The 17,704-nt window shown below is 47.4% G+C and overlaps 1 protein-coding gene across 18 annotated transcripts in view; it reads left to right on the top strand.

Annotated features, from left to right (window-relative positions):
• The window catches only part of SEMA4D (semaphorin 4D), a 163,642-nt gene that overhangs the window by 109,635 nt on the left and 36,303 nt on the right, over window positions 1–17,704 (top strand). For 7 of the 18 annotated variants that reach the window (XR_008913401.1, XM_056804525.1, XM_056804523.1 and 4 more), the window contains 10 exons: window positions 765–858; window positions 2,182–2,295; window positions 2,715–2,866; window positions 5,963–6,138; window positions 6,211–6,367; window positions 11,166–11,388; window positions 12,620–12,735; window positions 13,967–14,139; window positions 14,230–14,273; window positions 15,057–15,383. Coding sequence is in view for 15 of the 18 variants with exons in the window: in XM_056804525.1 (XP_056660503.1) it covers window positions 765–858; window positions 2,182–2,295; window positions 2,715–2,866; window positions 5,963–6,138; window positions 6,211–6,367; window positions 11,166–11,388; window positions 12,620–12,735; window positions 13,967–14,139; window positions 14,230–14,273; window positions 15,057–15,383 (1,576 nt within the window). In the remaining 3 variants the exon portion in view is untranslated. Of the gene's footprint in view, window positions 1–764; window positions 859–2,181; window positions 2,296–2,714; window positions 2,867–5,962; window positions 6,139–6,210; window positions 6,368–11,165; window positions 11,389–12,619; window positions 12,736–13,966; window positions 14,140–14,229; window positions 14,274–15,056; window positions 17,654–17,704 lie in introns of those variants that run through there. The other 11 variants (XM_056804518.1, XM_016423647.2, XM_056804517.1 and 8 more) reach the window with 7 other exon arrangements.

The raw sequence follows: 17,704 nt of genomic DNA, 5'->3' as shown, positions 1-17,704 counted from the left end.
GATTACTCTATTACAAAAATGAATAATAAGAAAATAGATATTGAGTAATAAGGATACATGTATAACCCAATGGAATTACTTGTCTATTCTAGGAGCAGGGAGGAAAAAAGAGGAGGAAAAGAACATGAATCATGGAACCATGGAAAAATACATAAATTTAAAAAATTAGAATAAAAGCTTCTTGAAGACAGGAACTATTTTTGCGTTTTCTTTGCATTCCTTCATTCTTAGAACAGTTCCTGGAACAAAGTAAATGCTTAATGAATGCTAATTGATGGATTGATCTATATAAATTAGAATTCTCCAAGCATTACAATTCGGGAAGTTTTGTTGGTCTCATATATTTTCAACCAGTACATAGCTCCAATCTGTATTCTTCATCTTTACGCTGATTAGAAGAGTGTTCCTATTTATGCTTTTTTCTTTTAATTATCCAAAATGTTTTTAGTTATCTCATAATTAAGCCTTTTTTGCCTTAAGATTGATTTGAGAAAATACTATTTTTTAAAAAGACGTAATTCTAACTATACAAATTTAATTGTCTGATGAATTTTATATTATTAATTATTACTTAATTAGATGTCAGATGTTCTGACCTCAAATACTTACTAGTTTTATGACCTTGAGCAAGTCACTTCACTTTTGCCTGCTTAAAGTGCTTACCATAGGGCCTGGTACATAATAGGTGTGATATAAGTGCTAGCTATTATTATTAGATTTTGGTCACTTTTATTTTGCATATTCTCTGTTAAACTCTTGTTTAGCTTTTAAAAACATTTGAACTTGTTGGTAAAAATGAAGATGGCAAAGGCAGGTGTCCATTTGATCCAGCACAAAGCTACACATCTGTTATGGTTGGTAAGTGCTCTCTAATTACTTCAACAAGTATCTTTTTGATTTTGATGTTTATTTGCTTGTCCCATTTTAATACAAGATACTCTTTAGGAATATTCATATAATTTAAATAGGGATCTTAATGAAAACCATTCAAACACTTCAAAAATAAATTACTTTTGGCATCAAAAACCAAATCTACTTTAAAAAACCTGATGTTAGATGTATTATATGGAAAATATACTTATGTAACCCTCATAATATTTCTTCTGAATTAAGAGTAAACTCTCCTGTTTATTGCTGTGGGGTGGACCAGCCTTCCACAGGGGATGGGGTCTTGGAGGTGGGACAGTGTTGGTGGAATGATGGGACACAGCTTTTGCATTCAACCCACAGCACATGTTTCACAGGATAAACTGCTCCACCTTGCCTGAAGCTTGGCTTTATTTTATATCCTCATGATCACACATCTACTTGGCACATAGTTTCTTCTCGTCACACGTTTCCATGGAACCTAACAACAGACAGGAAGCCTGGGGAGATAATCAATGAAACACTGTTTCTGAGGGTAGAATCAACATGACCCAGATATAGGTTAGGGAATTCAGAGCACAGATTTGCCAGGAGTTTTTATGCCTAGAAAAGAGGGTCCTATCTAAGTGGGTATATAAGAATCCTTAGGTTTAAATTTGTAAGTGGGCTCTCCTGGTAATGTCCTAGGGGGACAGAGTAGGAAATCTGTATTAACCCTGCAAGCATGTTGCTCTCATCTATTTTTCCTGGGGCTAAGCAAGAATAATAATCATGGTAATTCCAATAATAAGGGGATGTTATTAATGAAAGTCACTTAGGGAGGTTTCAGTGGGTGTTTCCATCCTTCCTGGGGGCTGCTTTGCAGTCCCCGGTTTCCATGTGGACTGTGTCAAACAGGGTGGTCTAGATAGCTCTCGGCAGTCTATGTAGTCTTTTTAAGTTCCGGTTTGTCTTTCTGAGGCTGTACATATCTATGCACCAGTGTGCGTGTATGTGTCTGCTGAGGTGTGCTGTATATAAGACAATGTTTGCAGGTATGTTGGAGTTATGTGTATATATTTAGTTGTTATTCCTTAATTTAGTACAACGTAGTCTAAAAAAGTAAACCAAAGTAAACTTGATCCCAAAGAAAAATAACAAGAGATAAAAATAACAAGAGAAAATAGAAAGAACTGTGGCAGTTTGGAGATATTTGTTTAACATTCTTCAAGGAGAAGAAAGGTTTATACTGCTATAATGAAGAATGTTTTTATAATTATCAGCCATTTGGGGGGCTTGAAATGTTTGTTTCCCTTTTTTTCTGACGCACTGAAGATGGGGAGCTTTACTCTGGAACATCATACAATTTCCTGGGAAGTGAACCTATCATTTCTCGAAATTCTCCTCAAAGTCCCTTGAGAACAGAATATGCAATACCTTGGCTGAATGGTAAGAAAATATTTTTTTAAAACTTAACAAAGAATGAATTGTACTGCATCTGTATTTTTTCCCTCATAATGTTTATGGATGAGATCAGCTTTCACTGAGTTCTTGATTTTCGCTTCCCTTTTATTTGAAGTAGTTCCACATTTTTAATTGTTTTCTTTTTTCAACATTAATGTCCCTTCTCTCTAATAACTCTCCCCACTCCTAATAAATCTTCCCTCCTTAACACTGTGGATACTCTGTGAACCCAAAATTTTCATTGTCAAATCACTCAATCTTGAATCTCCTTTTCCCCAACACCTAGGTTCAAAGGGAGGTATCTGTTATATAAATCAGGAAATCAGAAAAAACTATATGAGGTATTTAATAGAATTAAAGTATACTGTATATATATGACATTCATGTTTACTTTGACTCTACAGAACCTAGTTTTGTTTATGCTGATGTGATCAGAAAAAATCCTAATGGCACAGATGGAGAAGATGACAAAATCTACTTCTTTTTCACGGAAGTATCTGTGGAATATGAATTTTTTGGAAAATCGATGATTCCCAGGATAGCTAGAGTATGCAAGGTAGGAAACATAAATAATTCCTTGTTTCTTTTGTGAGAGGATGTACCTGGAAAGCTATGATCGTAACCATTAGGGTTTTCAAACTGATCTGCTGTGGACTCATATTTGATCTTCTCCAGCTAGGAGAAAAAATAATCAATAAAATCGCAAACTAGTATAATGTGTACTGCAGAAAATGACCAAGGAATCAGCCTGTTTTAGAGTAGTAACCAAACTAAAATCTGATTGTGATTTAACTCTATTTTATCTCTTCTGGGTGTGTGTGTGTGTGTGTGTGTGTGTGAGAGAGAGTGTGAGTGTGTGTGTGTGAGTGTGTGTGTGTGAGTGTGTGTGTGTGTGTGTGTGAGAGAGAGTGTGTGTGTGTGAGTGTGTGTGTCAGTGATTTTTAGTCATCATGTTTGCAGATACCATAATGAAGAGAGATAGCCAATACCAGATGACAGAGTTGGCATTCAAAAGGTTTCAGTCTTGTGCTAAATCTAATACAGAAAAATCAAATGGAAATAAATATAAAGTCTTGCAAATGGATACAAAAAGCTCGTTTCATAGCTATGGCACGGGACACCCATCATTAGTTGCAAAAGAGATTTGGGGGTTTCTGTGACCACAGACAAAAAGGCAAATGTGATTTAGTAAGCCTAAGAGAGCCATAGTTTCCAGGACAGGAAAGTGACCATAACGGTGTACTTGGCCCTTACCAACACTCATCTTACCTGTTGTGTTCGGTTCTTACACCAGGGTTTAAGATGGGCATTGGTAGGCTAGAGGGTCCAGGAGAGGGAAACTAGGATGGCAAAGGGCCCTGAGTCTGTGCTAGATGAGGAACTAGCTAGGGTTAACATGGGGGAGAGAGGATTAAAGGGTGATGTGAAAGCTAGTCGGTGAATTCTGTGAATATCGGGATGAGATTGCAGGACTTTCAGGTCTAGAAGGGACTACAGAAATCCTAGGGTTCAGCTCTTTTCTCTTAAAGATGAGAAACAGACAAGATCCAAGATTAAGTAACTTGCCTGAGGTTCCACAACTAATTCCAGATGCTAATGCTCAGTCTCCCTGGCTACACTTTTAGTCCTGGGCAATATTTCTCTAATGTTCTCTGACAAAATGGGCTAGGAAGAAGAGCAAATATATTTAAAGGGTTTTCTTGTGGAGAAGGGATTCGATTTATTCTTTTTGGTCCCAGAAGACAGAACCAAGAGCTGCAAGCATACGTTGGAAAGAGGTACTTTTAAGCATCATGTCAGGAAAAACTTTCTCATTTTTAAAATTGAGCAAAAGTCCAAAAGGATGCCTCAAAAAGATAATGGTTAGTTGCCTCCTTCTTGGAGGTCTTCCCATAGACTAGACAACCTTCTGTTTTATTTATAGTAAGGATATCTTTGGCATATGGGTTGGACTAGGTAAACTCCTAAACTATATGATTCTGTGATATTTTGGTTTACAAAATTTTAAGGGTAATGCAAATATGTAACAATAAAAAATTATTAAAGCAACGGAAACAACAATTCTCCAATGGAAAGGGAACCAGAGTTAATTTAAACTAAGAAAAGGCAGCTAAGAAACCCAGTTCTTTGGAAAGTATTTCTTCACTAAAGACTAACCAGAAGTTTTGAGAGTACCTCAAAGCATTCACTTATTCATTCATCAAACACTTACCAAGTTTTGCTTTAAATAGAGCACCCTGGTAGGCAATTGTAGAGATTCAAAATTTCAGATTAATCATTGTCCCTGACCTTCTGGGTCTAGGATAATTATAAAATATTATAATGCAGGACAAATGCATTAGAAAAGTGCAAGAATAGAAGTGCGCTGTGAGGGGAAAGATTGCTGACCAGGGTATTAGAGAAGGTTTTATTTGGAAGAATTGCCATTCGTGAGTTCTAAGCTATGGAGGGAGCAGAGTCCATTGCGGATACCAGCCTACTGGGAGGAGGGAGTCCTTTTTATCTCAGTGCTTCTCCCTTTTTCCTAGCCCCTGACCTAAGCTCCTAAAGGGTCCTCAAGCCTGGGGCTCCGGCACCCCAGGGAGGAGGGGAAGACTGTTCCCCCTCCCTCCTCCCACAAACCTGTGTCACCTGGGAACAAGGATGCTTGCGATCAGCAGGGTAAGGGAGCACACTGACGGTTTGCTGCTCTTCTTCCTCTTTGTCCAGCCCTCGATCGCCCCCATCTCCATCCTTTTCTCGCTGCCCTTTCCATGAGCCCAAGGACTGTATTCAGACTTAGAGGCCCCGCGTTCTTAGCCCCTTTGGGAAAGGCCTTTTCTCTTCTCTCGGATCTGTGCAAGTAATTATTAGGGTCCGAGTCCTTCTGATGGTGGAAGAGCCCTTCAGAAGTCACTGTGCAATAGGGAAGACACACATCAGGGCCCGAGAGTCCGTCTCAGCTTTGGGTGGCCCGTGGGTCTCTTCGAGTGTGAGGCGAGGCTGGAAGGGATCGTCTCTAAGCTCCTTCTTAGCTCCAATCAAACATCAGGGGGTGCTGGAGAGGCTGAAGGGATGGGCAGCAGAAGTCCTCTTGCCCAATCCCTTCGTTTTATAGAAGACTTGGGCCCAGATGGGGAAATAAACTACTGTAGCTGCCCCGATCGCAGCCCTACATCTGAGCAGGGTCTTTGTGTTTTGTTTTGCTTTTTGTCGCGTCTCCCGTAGAGGTGCCAGGAAGACGGCACAACGGAGGCCTCTCTTCCTCTTAGGGCCAGTAGCAGGATTTCTTGCATTCCCAAATGACAAAAATAGCCATTGATTAGTAATAGAGTTCTGTGGAGAATAACCCCAAACCTTCGCAATCTACTCTACTTAACCTTTGACGGAGCCTAGAAAATCCCAGAGGCTCTTCGTGGATTTATTCCTCAGACTTCTTTTTGTGCACAGCTACGCTGCCTCGCAGCCCTAAGAGTCCCAAGTCTCCCTTGCTACGTGGGTCCAAACTGGGAGTGCCGGAGCGGTGCAGAGGTGGCTCTGTTTCCATGTACGTTCTCAGCTTTCTGGAACGTAACTCTCGGAAAAGAGCCCCCAACACGTGGAAGTGTCTCGCCCGCGGCTCTTTCATCGAGGTGGCACACATTTTGCCCTTTCTTTCCCTTTGGCGCTTTAGGGGGACCAAGGAGGCCTGCGGACTTTGCAGAAGAAATGGACGTCTTTCCTGAAAGCCAGATTGGCGTGTTCCCTCCTGGAGAACAACTCTCTGTTCAATGTGATCAATGACGTCTTCATCCTCCGGGCCCCCGACCTGAAGGAGCCTGTATTTTATGCGGTTTTCACCCCCCAGTGGTGAGTGCCCTCAGACGCCTTCTTGGCTTTATTGCTCTGAAACGGTAGTAACGGCCTTTTCTTGGTCCCTAGGAATAACGTCGGGCTGTCGGCGGTGTGTGCCTACAACATGTCTCTTGTGGAAGACGTCTTCTCCAAAGGGAAGTACATGCAGAGCGCCACCGTGGAGCAGTCCCATACCAAGTGGGTCCGCTACAGCGGAGAGGTTCCCAAGCCTCGTCCAGGCGCGGTGAGTACCAGGGCGCTCAGGATGGCGTGGAGCGGGCCACTGCGGGCACCGGGAGTCCGCCAGGACGCCGGCCACGCGCAGAACCAAGCCCGGGGGTGCGCACTGGGCCGCCTCGACAACCTTGTCTTTCCTGCCGGCGTGTGGATCGGGTCCCGTGGTGGCTCTGCTTCGTGCCTGCAAGGACGAACGAAATACGACTCAGCTTTCCTGTGAACAGCTTTTCCAGGATTTTGCCTTCTGGTCTTCGTGGTGGGAAGCAAGAATTGCCCCATGTGACGGCCGCGTGATGAAGCGGGGCTGGATCAAGCAGCAGCAAAGCTTCCTCTTTTCTCCAACCAAGCAGAGGATTCCCGTTCCTTGGCAAAGGCCATCACTAAGAGGCAGCCTCCGCCATTCGTTTTCATTCGAATAGACGAATTGTATTTCCTCCTGAGAAACCAACTTTGTGCCGCTTTACTCAGCGGCAAAGTTTTTGAAAATCAGTTGGAGTTCTCTAGTGATTGCCGTCATCTCCTGCAGGGGTGGCGGGCCAACGGCCAAACGGGTGCGAGGTGCTACGGACGGCCCACGTCTCGGGGTGTTTCTAAGCGTGAACTTCCTGGTGAATGTCGTCGAGGAAGCCGGAGACGGGCCGCTCCCGCCCTGCTGTCTTCTCGTGAAGGAAGTGGTCGGTGGAGGGAAAGGCGGCTCCCAAATCCCTGAGAAGCCTTGGCCGTCGCAGTGATGATGGCCAACGTTTGCAGAAGGACTAACAAGAGGATCCTTCTGGGCTGTGTGCCAAGAGCCGCTGCACAGAGTGAGCGCGTGCAGAGAGAGGCGGGGAAAGGACCGAGAGGGCAGTGAAGCATCTCCACGATGACGTGTTTACGCTTTCCAGGAGGAAACCGAGTAGCGACGCGGGAACCCTGCCATGGCGCAGACGTGGGACCCCCCTCCCCGGGCGCAGCCACGCCGTCTTGTTGCTTAAGAATGGAGCGGATCAAAGGGCGCATCATCCCGGACTCTGCCTTGTCCGAAGGAGACCGAGCTCTTAGCGACGCTGGCCCGAGTCCGGCCCTTTGGGGTCGGCAGAGGCTTGGTCCTCCCAGGCTTTCGTATTCCCAGTCAGAGGCGGGGAGACCCCCCGCGCTTCAGTGGCTCTCGGCCAGGCGGCCCTCGGGGCTGTCTTCCCGACGCCGCGCCCAGAGCTCCGGCCTTTACGCCGTGTCGCTGCCCTGCGGAAACACCAAAGGAGCCCGGCAGAGGAAGATGGCGACCCGTGACAGGGAAAGATGGCCACCGGCGGCGCCTCCTACAACAAACAGACGAGCAGGGAGAAGCAGGAGCGCGCAGTGGGCGGCATTCCCAAGCGCCGCCGCCTCGCCTCGCGCCTTTTTGTGCCGAGACCCCGTCCTATTGTTAGCTGGCTCCCAGGGCTTTCCCTCCCCCAGCCTCCTCCTCTGCCCCCGACTCCGGGTGCGAGTCCCTCCCAGTGCGTCCCTCGAGGGGCCCCGTCGCGCCCCAACAGAAGTGAGGCAGCCTGCTCTCGTGCTTCGCAGCTGCCTTGGGTCCGAGGAGCTCGCCTGGCTTCTGCCTTCTGTCCTAGTGTTGGGACAAGCAGGGCTTGGGGGACGGGTTGACTGGAGCCAGGGGTGGCGGGCCGACGGGCCCTGAGCCCCACGCAGCCCCTCGTGAGGCGGGGAGGCAGCTCGGAGGGACGGCCTGGGCCGACTGCACCGCGGCGGCCCCGCCATCTGGGGCTTCAGGGACTCCTGGGAGGGGTCGTCCCGCTCCCCTCCACTCCTCCTGGATCCAGAAGGGCCCAGACTGCTGTCAGGATGCCCGGCTCCGGACGGCCCCAGACACGCCCCAAGGCCCCGCTCGTGTCTCCTTGGCAGCCGGGCCCTGTCGGGAGGAAGGCGGGGAGCTCGGGCCGCTCCTCTCTGTTGCAGGCCTTCCCCTCGCCCTTCTCGCAGGGCAGGCTCTGTGGCCGAGAGCTGCCGGCCGTACCGTTGTGCCTCGGCTCTGGTCTCTGGGGCTGCAGACCTGGCGTGGTGGACGCCCGCTTTTCCTCGTCCCGGCCCTCAGAGCTGTGGCTCGGGGCTCCGGCGGGCTTTGGTTTGCGTTCCTCCCATCACGGGGCACGTAGAGCATTTTCCTCAGGCGACTGTAGCCAGTTCTGATGTCTTCCTATGAAGACTCTCTCAGAGCGCTTTTTATTTTTGATGGTTTGAGCCACTTCCCTGTTGAGTTGAGACAAGGGGACCTTCTCGTGTCCTTTCCCTGATTCAGCTTTTAACAAACAAACAAAACCCGTCGCTTCCCTCTTAGAATCCATTCTGTGTGCTGGTTCCAAGGCAGAAGAGTGGTCAGGGCTAGGCAGGGGGGGTCAAGGGACTGGCCCAGGGTCACCCCGCTGGGAAGTGTCCGAGGCCAGATTGGAACCCAGGACCTCCCGTCTCTGGGCCTGGATCTCCATCCACTGAACCACCCAGCTGCTCCCTCCGTCCCCAGCATTCTCTTTTCATCAAGTCTCTTGCTGCTTTTGCTTTGTCATGATTGCTACCCCTGCCATTTGTATTTCAGCTGATGCGTGATAGTCTCCTCTTCCTCCTTAGTTTAGCCCTGGGTATGTCTTTCTGTTTCAAGGATATCTTTTTTAAAAACGTCACTGGATCCTGGTTTCTAATTCGTTCTTCCGCTGCTTCCATTTTATGGGTCAGCTCATTCCAATTACATTTGCAGTTCCGATTACCAAGTGTGCGTCTCCATCCTGTTTCCTTGTCTATCCTTCTCTCCCTCTCAAAAGTCTGGTCAGCTCCACTTTGTTGAGATCATTTCGGGAGGCTCTAAAGATACCAGCAGAGAAAACAAAAATTGAAAAGGCCCCTCGTGATTTTCTAAACTGTTTTCTCCATTAATGACTCTGAAACCACTCCGTGCTGCATAAAAAAAAGAAAAAGAAATGGGACAAAATACAATGATGGAAAGAGTTTCGAGACTTGACCAAAGGCACGAAGCACCTGTGCTAAAACGTAAATCCTTTTGCCGTTTTTAAGGGGCGGTTCTTAGGACAGTATGGAAGCATCTGGGGGTTGCCAAAGTCACAGAAAATGTTCATGACATTTTTCTGACCAAAAAAGGGGAAGCAAAGATGTTGCTGAGCGATGGCCCGTCCTTGAGAATGACACCACGTGTGCTCTAGTAATCTGCCCATGAATTGAGCGCATCCTCGGTGAAGTACAAAAAGAAAGCAGGCATGCTTGGACAAGTGTTTTACAACGGACCGTGTCTTCAGTTACTCATTTAACTTAAAGGTCAGTTTGTCTGTGCTTGATTGAAAAAAGCATCTGATTCAATAAAGCAAAACGTGTCCTTGAAGATTTCCCTTACAACATGCCACCTTCTGTGCATATGTTGAAATCACGCAAGACTGCTTGAACAATGGCAGGATTTTGTCACTGACTGATCATTAATACCAGCAGCAGAGAATAAAGTTTTGCATTGCCCAAGATGTTTTCCGTTGCCATGGAAACTGTTGACCGGAGAATCCTCTGGAGGTGATGAGGCTCTAGAGGTTCACCTGTTTGTAGCGAGGACTGTCATAATGGAATTGAGCACAGCGTGTTGTAAAGCATCCTCAACGAGATCTAGAATTACTCCAAAAGGTTCCGCTTAGCCATCTACATAGCGAAAAACTAAAGAAGGAGGAATCTCTATTGTCCGCAGCATGCCATGCAGTTGGATGGACAATCTATAGAGCTGGCCTATTAGTAAGCACGTCTTGGAAAGAAATGAGCTGGATAGTGAACCAGTACCATAATTAGCAAAGAGGAAGAGAAGCAACTTTGCAAACTTGCACTGTATTTTTCATGATCTAACTTGAAACAAAAACGGATTTTTTTGAGACTTAAGGAACGCGGTGATTGGATGCCACTGCAGATTTATGGAACTTTCTTCTCTAAGAAGCAGCAATTCACCAAAAAGGAAATGTAGTATCTGGCTAGCCTGAAGTGGCATAAATGACATCATCACAGACTAAAAGAGAGGTGCAATGGCCATGTCTTTTGGAATGTTGCTACACTGCCCACATATTGTGAAAAGATTGGGGCAGAGGCCCCCAACATGTCAGGATATGTGGGAGATGAGAAAACACGAATGTGTTGCAATATTTGCCATTGGAGGAAGTTCTGAGCTTCATTGGGATCACTGAGCCATCAAAGTACATTAGGTTGATGGTTACCTTTCCCAAAATACTATTTTGTTTGTCTAGTCACATGTTTTGGCTTTCCTGTAAATCCGTGAGCCACAGAAATATGACAAAACTGTATTTCTTGTTATTGACACCTTTTCCTGAATTCGTGTTTTCATCTTACTATGAAAATACCCAGAAATTCATCTAAATTTTAAAAATATTTAGCACATGGATTAATTATCAATGTATGTTTGACCTATTCAGATTCTCTTTTAGAAGCATAGCATTCTTCTATTGCCAGATAGAAATGAAATAAGAAGTATGAAACACATTCAAATTTTGGTTTGTTTTTAAAAGCCTTTTTTCGTACATAAAAGGTAGACAGTCATTCACAAAACAAAATTAAATTTCATGGAACACAATTTTAAAACAAAGCATTTCCAAAGAGCTTTTTTGAAATGACTTGAAGATTTATTTTATGGATTTAAAAATACTCTTATTTCTCAAGAATCCAGTTTTTAAAGAATGGTCCTCAAACAGTGTAGAAAGAAATGATCATCCCTTCATTCCTAGTAAATGAAAAGATTGCTAATCTGATCATTTTCCTGGATTTTCTTTTTACAGTGCATCAACAATGAAGCAAAAGCAGCCAACTACAGTAGTTCTTTGAACTTGCCAGACAAAACACTCCAGTTCGTGAAAGATCACCCTTTGATGGACGATTCTGTGGTTCCCATATTAAACAGACCAAGGCTAATCAAACGAGATGTAAATTATACACAGATTGTGGTTGACAGGATCCAGGCGCTTGACAAGACGGTCTATGATGTCATGTTCATCAGTACAGGTGAGGTTACAAGATGACATCCCAATGCCATTCGTTCATTCGTAGACCGCTACGATTCTTGAGCAAGTTTTGATTTTTAAAAAGACTCGCTTATTGCTTACACAAATTATTTAATAAAAACATACACTGTGCTGTCCCCTAAAATGTGAAAGTATTCCGGAGAAATAGGCCCCAAGAGTGCATCTGACGTGCTTTGAACACCTTGATTTAGAAGGCGCCCTCCTCTTCCCTCGCTTGCTCTGTTGGCGATCCTCTCTTGACGGCCTTTGGAAGGTAATCATGATATACCCACTTAACCACATGAAGAGCATGTTTCCAAGAATGGGGAAAAGGGACAGCAGGCTGGTTCAGTGAATAGAACACCAGGCCTGAAGCGAAGAGGTCCTGTGTTCAGATATGGCCTGGCCGAGTCCCGAACTCCCATTTGTCTAGCCCAGTGATGACAAAGCCACTTCTTTACCCCACACAGGGGAGGTAAGAAGTGCTCCCATTGGCCAACTGGGCAGGGGGTGGGTGATGAGAGCAATGTCCTGAGGACAGTGGAGAGGGGGAGGGGAGCAGCCCCTCTGGCACACGTGCCATAGGTTGGCCAACACGGTTTCCTGCCCTTACAGCTCTTCTGCCTTGGAACCAGTCCTTGGTATCAATTCTAGGCCAGGAGGTCTGGGTTTAAAAAGAAAAAAAAGTGAAAGAAAAGTCTAACTCTTTACCAAATTAATGTCTTCATGATGTAATAAATATTGTTGGAAACTGCTCCTGCCTCATTCAGGAAGTCAATTGGGCTATTTCCATGCAGATTTCCTCATGCGATTATTTAGTAAGTTGGTCTTCACTGGGGAGACGCTCTTCTTTTTGGGTCAAGACGGCAGCATTTCAAAGATTCACTCGGTCCAGAGATCAGAACTAATTTAGCCATACTTGAGCAGGCCCACAGCCAGAGCCCGGCCTGTGCCTGGCACACTGCGGGGATGTGATCCTTCCTGGCCGAGCTAAACTCCACACTGGTTTTATCCAAGCTCCATCCATGGAGTCAGTATCATGCCAGCCACAGCCCTCTCCCATTGGGCCTCTCCGAAGGTGAGCCCCGCCTTAGGCTGCTGCCTTCTTGGCCCTGTCTGTCCTCTTTAAACGCGGGGCCCTTGGCCAGGCCATCCCCGTGTTTTCCACAGGCCGCCACTCCTTAGGGAGACTCGTGGAGGCTCCGTGCTCACTGCCACGTGCTCTCTTTCAGACAGGGGAGCCCTGCACAAGGCCGTGAGTGCCGACAGCGGGATGCACATCATCGAGGAGACGCAGCTGTTCCCAGGCTCGGAGCCCGTGCAGACGCTTCTGCTCTCTGCTGAGCCGGTAAAGGCCGAGCCTGCCCAAGCTCAGGTCCTCCCCGGGTGGGGGCGGGGCGGGGCAGGGCGGGGGTGGGAGGGCCGGGGCTGGGCCCTGCCCTCTGCCATGGCTGTGCTTCAGGCGGCCTCTGCCCGCCCCCAGGAACAGCCAAGGGGGCTTCTGAGCCGACTTGGTGTTGGCTTTTCTGATGGTCCTCAGCTGAATTCAGCAGCAGCGATGCTCCCGGAGAGGCGCTCAGGGGGCTCCTCTGGGACTGTTAATGGGGGGCTGGTGTGCCCGGCGCCTCCCTCTCTGCCGGCCATCCAAGAGGCCCACTGAGGGGAGGCAGATTCCAGGGAAGCGCGGCAGGCCCAGAGGGCGATGCCAAGGGACAGCTGCTCCCGAGGCCGAAGGGCGACCCTTGAACAGTCCAGCTCCGCGTGTCAGTCAACGAGCACGCAGCAAGCGCTGCTCACTGCACACCAGAGAAGGCCCTCCTGTCCCGGGTAATGTCTGGTGAGGGCGCTCCACCCACCTCCCCGCAGAAGCGATGGTTGGAGACGGTCCCAGAGGAGGAGCGCCGGAGCCCGCCCCGGGCAAGGGCGTGACTTTCTCTGGGACTTGAAGGGAGCCGCAGGATGGGGGGGTGCCAGCGGCAGATGAAGGGACTGCGAGTGGGGGTGGCTCCAAGGAGGAGGCCTGCGCGGCTGCACCCCCAGTGGGGCGTGGGCAGCCTCAGGGAGGAGGGCTTTAACAACGGGCAGAAGATTGTGCGTCTCGTGCTGGAGCGAACTTATGAAACAGGAAGGCGAAGGGGGGTGGGGAATAATAACAGAGGAGAGCCGTGTGCAGAGGGCAGGGCCAGTGCTTGGGGAGGGGCAAACCTGGGCCAGTGGGAGGAAGAGGCTCCTCTTAAGTGCCTTTGGATTGGAGCTGTGTGTCGGGCGCTGCCACTAGGTGGCAGACAGTCGAGGCTGGACAGAATGCCGGGCCTTGGCGAGGAAAGCTGTTGTCTCCGTGGTCACTGTGCTTGGCACCATCTTCATGGAGACTGTAAGGCGGAGCCATGGCCCTTGAGGCCCTTTGATAGCGAGGCGCTGACAGAGGCTGCACGGCCAGCAGGCGGCAGAGCGGCGCCTCCGCCTCGGACTTCCGGGCCAGTGGAGTGCGCTGAGGCTGCTGTGTTGTGGGCGGGCGGAACACGTGATGAAGTCACACGCCTTGCGGCTGATCCTTGCTCTTCCTCTCCTGCTTGCAGGGCAAGAAGTACATCTATGCTGGCTCCAACGCCGGCGTGGTTCAGGCTCCCGTGGCCTTCTGCGAGAAGCACCGCACGTGTGTAGACTGTGTACTGGCCAGGGATCCGTACTGTGCGTGGAGCCCCCGGAAGGCCTCGTGCGTGGACATCTTCAAAGAACGCGGCAGCATCAGGTAAAGGGATGGCGGGAGGGGAGGAGCCGGAAGGGGAGGAGCCGGATGTGTGCATTCTGTAACCTCCCTCCCCCGTGATTGTCTTTTCAGCAGTCTGATTCAGAAAATGAGCGGCGACGCCTCCTCCTGTACTGGTGAGTTTTTTTTTTTTCCCAAAATGCCATTTCCCGCTAGTGAGATGACAGGGAGTTCTTGGTTTTTGTGTTTCTTTCATTTATCTTGCTGCCAGTTTGTCCAGGAAGTGCACACAGAATAAGGCTGAACTTCTTTAAAAATGTCAGCTTAAAAACATTCACCGACATTAATTTGTTAAGAAAGTTTTGTGCTACTGGCAGAATCTGACACCTATTTCGAGGTATTCGCCGGCTATTCGGTCTGTTAGTAGTTCATGCGGAAAAGTCTCGTGACAGCACGAGGGATTGCCAGGAAATGCTCCGCTAAGGACACTTTCAGCTCTGAATCCTCCCCCAAACCGATGACCTCATTGTGCTGCCCCCGTGTTGGCCTTTATCCCTATTCGCACACTAGAGCTGTCTCTTAACTGAGCCTTTCCCATTACTTAATGACGTGCCTGCAAACACCTGAAACTGGAGTTTCTGCGGATCTGGTGGGTAAGTGCTTAGCAGAGCCTGCAGGCATTAGGGGTAGTGAGGCTCCCAGCAGATGGGGTCAGGGCTCTAGAAGGTGCAGATAAGGCCGTTTGGGCCCCTCCATCCCTTCCCTGGTGGAAACTTCTCTGTGCTCTGGTCAGCAATGGGACACCGTGATTGGCCAACATCCCGCTGCTCAGACTAGGGAGGAGGACGTCCTCCTTGTGCGGTCAAGCGGAATGGGATGGTCGGTGAAAGGCCCCTCGTGGAGATGGTCGCTCTGTGTAAAGCAGATGCTGACTTTGTGCTCTTTCTTTTGCCCGGCAGGTACAGATGACCAGGGGAGAGAAAACACTCTGCGGCATTTCTTCAAGCACGGTGGCACGGCCGAGCTCAAGTGTTCCCAGAAGTCCAACCTGGCTCGTGTGGTCTGGAAGTTCCAGAACAGCGTGCTCGAGGTGCAGAGCCCCAAGTACCGCCTGCTGGGGAAGGCCCTGCTCATCTTCAACCTGTCGGAAGGGGACAGTGGCGTGTACCAGTGCCTGTCTGAAGAAAGGAATTTCTCGCAGTTGGTGGCGAAGCACGTGCTGGAGGTGAAAAGGGTCCCCCACAGCACTCCCGTGAGCCCTGCTCTGACCGCGGCGCATGCAGAAGGTAAAGGGGCTGCCCCCAGAAGGCCCGCCATGACCCCGCCAGGGCCCGCCGCTCACACCTCAGCCATGTCAGTTCTGTGGGTCACAACGCCAGGTAGAGTGACGCAGCCTTCCGGGCCCGCCTCAACAAGCCCAGCTTCTGAGCCAAAAATCATCCTCCAGGCGGTACCGGAAGTTCACTCGGAGAAGAGCCTGTACCTCAAGGCGAACGACAACCACTTCTTGATGTTTCTCTTCCTGCTCTTTTTTGTCCTGTTTCTTTGTCTCTTCTCCTATAACTGCTACATGGGCTACCTCCCAGCTCACTGCTTGAAATTCCGTTCATTCGTGTTACTGGGCAGGAAAAAAACAAAATCGGATTTTTCTGACTGTGAGCCGAGCGTGAAAGAAACTTTGGTGGAGCAGGGGAGCTTTTCCCACCCAAACGGAGAGCAGCCAAAATTGGCCTTAGACACGGGCTACGAGACGGAGCAGGACACTCTGACGAGCAAGATGCAGACGGACAGAGAGGATTCCCAGAAGATCGATGAGCTTCCTATCAAAGACAAGCCCTTCGACGTCAAGTGTGAGCTGAAATATGCCGACTCTGATGCCGATGGCGACTGAAGGAGACTCTTCTGTCTGTAAGGAAGGTCGCCATGGTTTCTCATGGTGTACAAGTCTTTGGGTTGGGACACTTCCTGGTCAGAGGGCTCTCCACCAGAAACAGGGATCCAGTTTCATCTGAAACCCAATGCCTAGGGCACACGGCCTATTCTTCAGAAAACTATACTTTTTCATTCCATTTCTATTTGATTAGGCATCTCCCATCTCTCTCTCTCTCCTCCCCTGCATCTTCTTCCTCCTTCCAACCTTTCTTTATCTTTCTATTCCTTTTTAGTAAAATGATCATCAAGTTGCCATTTCTGGGTTCTTAAATGTCTTGGAGAGCTGTAGACTGTGTTACTGAATTATTTCAAGATTTTCCTATCAAGGGGAAAGAAACAAAAAGAATGACTTCACTTCAGTCTACATGAGAAGAGATTTACCTTCAGCTTCCACTCATTGTAGCAGCCTTTTAAAAAGAAATCATTTAATTCCAGATTGGAAATGAAATTTTAGTTTATCAGATTGGTAAATTATAGGTTGTTGTCCAGTTTGGGACTTAACTTTGCTTTCGTTGAATTGTATTCCTTATGTTTTAGTTTTATTTGTTAGGTCGTTTTAAATGAATTAAATAGTGTTTTCATTTAGTACTTTCGTTCTCTCATTTGATCCTCATTACAATATTATCTCTATTTTACAGATGAGGAAATGGAGGCTCAGAGAGATAAAATAACTTGACAAGAGTCACACAGGTAGTAATTTAAATTTTAGAAGCTGCTGAATCTCCTGGATTTTATTGTAGATGAGATCTGGGGTCAAATCTGGTTTGGTTTGCAGAAGAGTCTCAGGGAAACTTGCTTATTACTAAAAATGCTTTATTTTATTTTATTTTCATTTTGCTTTTAGACATTTGGGCACAGAAAGCCTCAAGTAAAAATAGCGTTGTCTTTCTTTTGATGAGGAGAACATGGTTTTAAAGAAAGGTTTTCCTTCTTCATTAAACAATGTTTTTTCAACAAAGAGAAACGAACATTAACGAAGACTGTCATGTTTGTGGGTTTTAAGCAAGAATGAAAGGAATGTTCCAGACCAGCCCTAGTTCCCAAGTTTTACTAACAGATTAGGGACTACTAGCACTGTGGAAGTGATGCAGAAGGACTGATGCTAAGCTCCTGAATCAGATGACTAAGACTTTCTACCCAGACACAATGGAGCAAAAAAGAAAAGTATCTTCTTTTTAGTGGAAAAGTCTCTTTTTACTTAAATCGTACCCATCCTGGATTTTTTTTAATGACTCGTCAATACCTTCTCTACCTGGAAACGTTGAGAATTGACCAATGAACTGACTGGCTGAACGGCCCCACCATACCTGTGAACAGAACCTTCAATTCATTCCAAAATTGTTTCACCCCAGCTCTTTCTACAGGTTTTCTGGTTCAATCGGGTTTTCATCCTTATTTGCTTGACACTTTCTCCTTTTTGTAAATACCTTTCAAAAATGGGCTTTTTTCATAGCAAGGAGCTCTGTGTGTGCACGTGTGTGCACATCTGAATTCACTTTCCAATTTAATATGATTTGGACCATCTGCGTGTGAACAGTGTATATTTTATAAGATTGATTTTTTATTTTTTTATTTTAAATTGTGTCTGTATGAGAAGTGACAGAATAAACAAAAATCTGTTCTATCCTTTGTTTGGGTGAAACTTCTTGTAGCTGAATCTTCGCTAAATATTTTG

The sequence above is a fragment of the Monodelphis domestica genome, chromosome 7 (genome assembly GCF_027887165.1).
Source record: "Monodelphis domestica isolate mMonDom1 chromosome 7, mMonDom1.pri, whole genome shotgun sequence".
Lineage (NCBI taxonomy): Eukaryota > Metazoa > Chordata > Mammalia > Didelphimorphia > Didelphidae > Monodelphis > Monodelphis domestica.
Note: the sequence above shows the minus strand (reverse complement) of the source record. Positions and strands in the feature narration are given on the sequence as shown.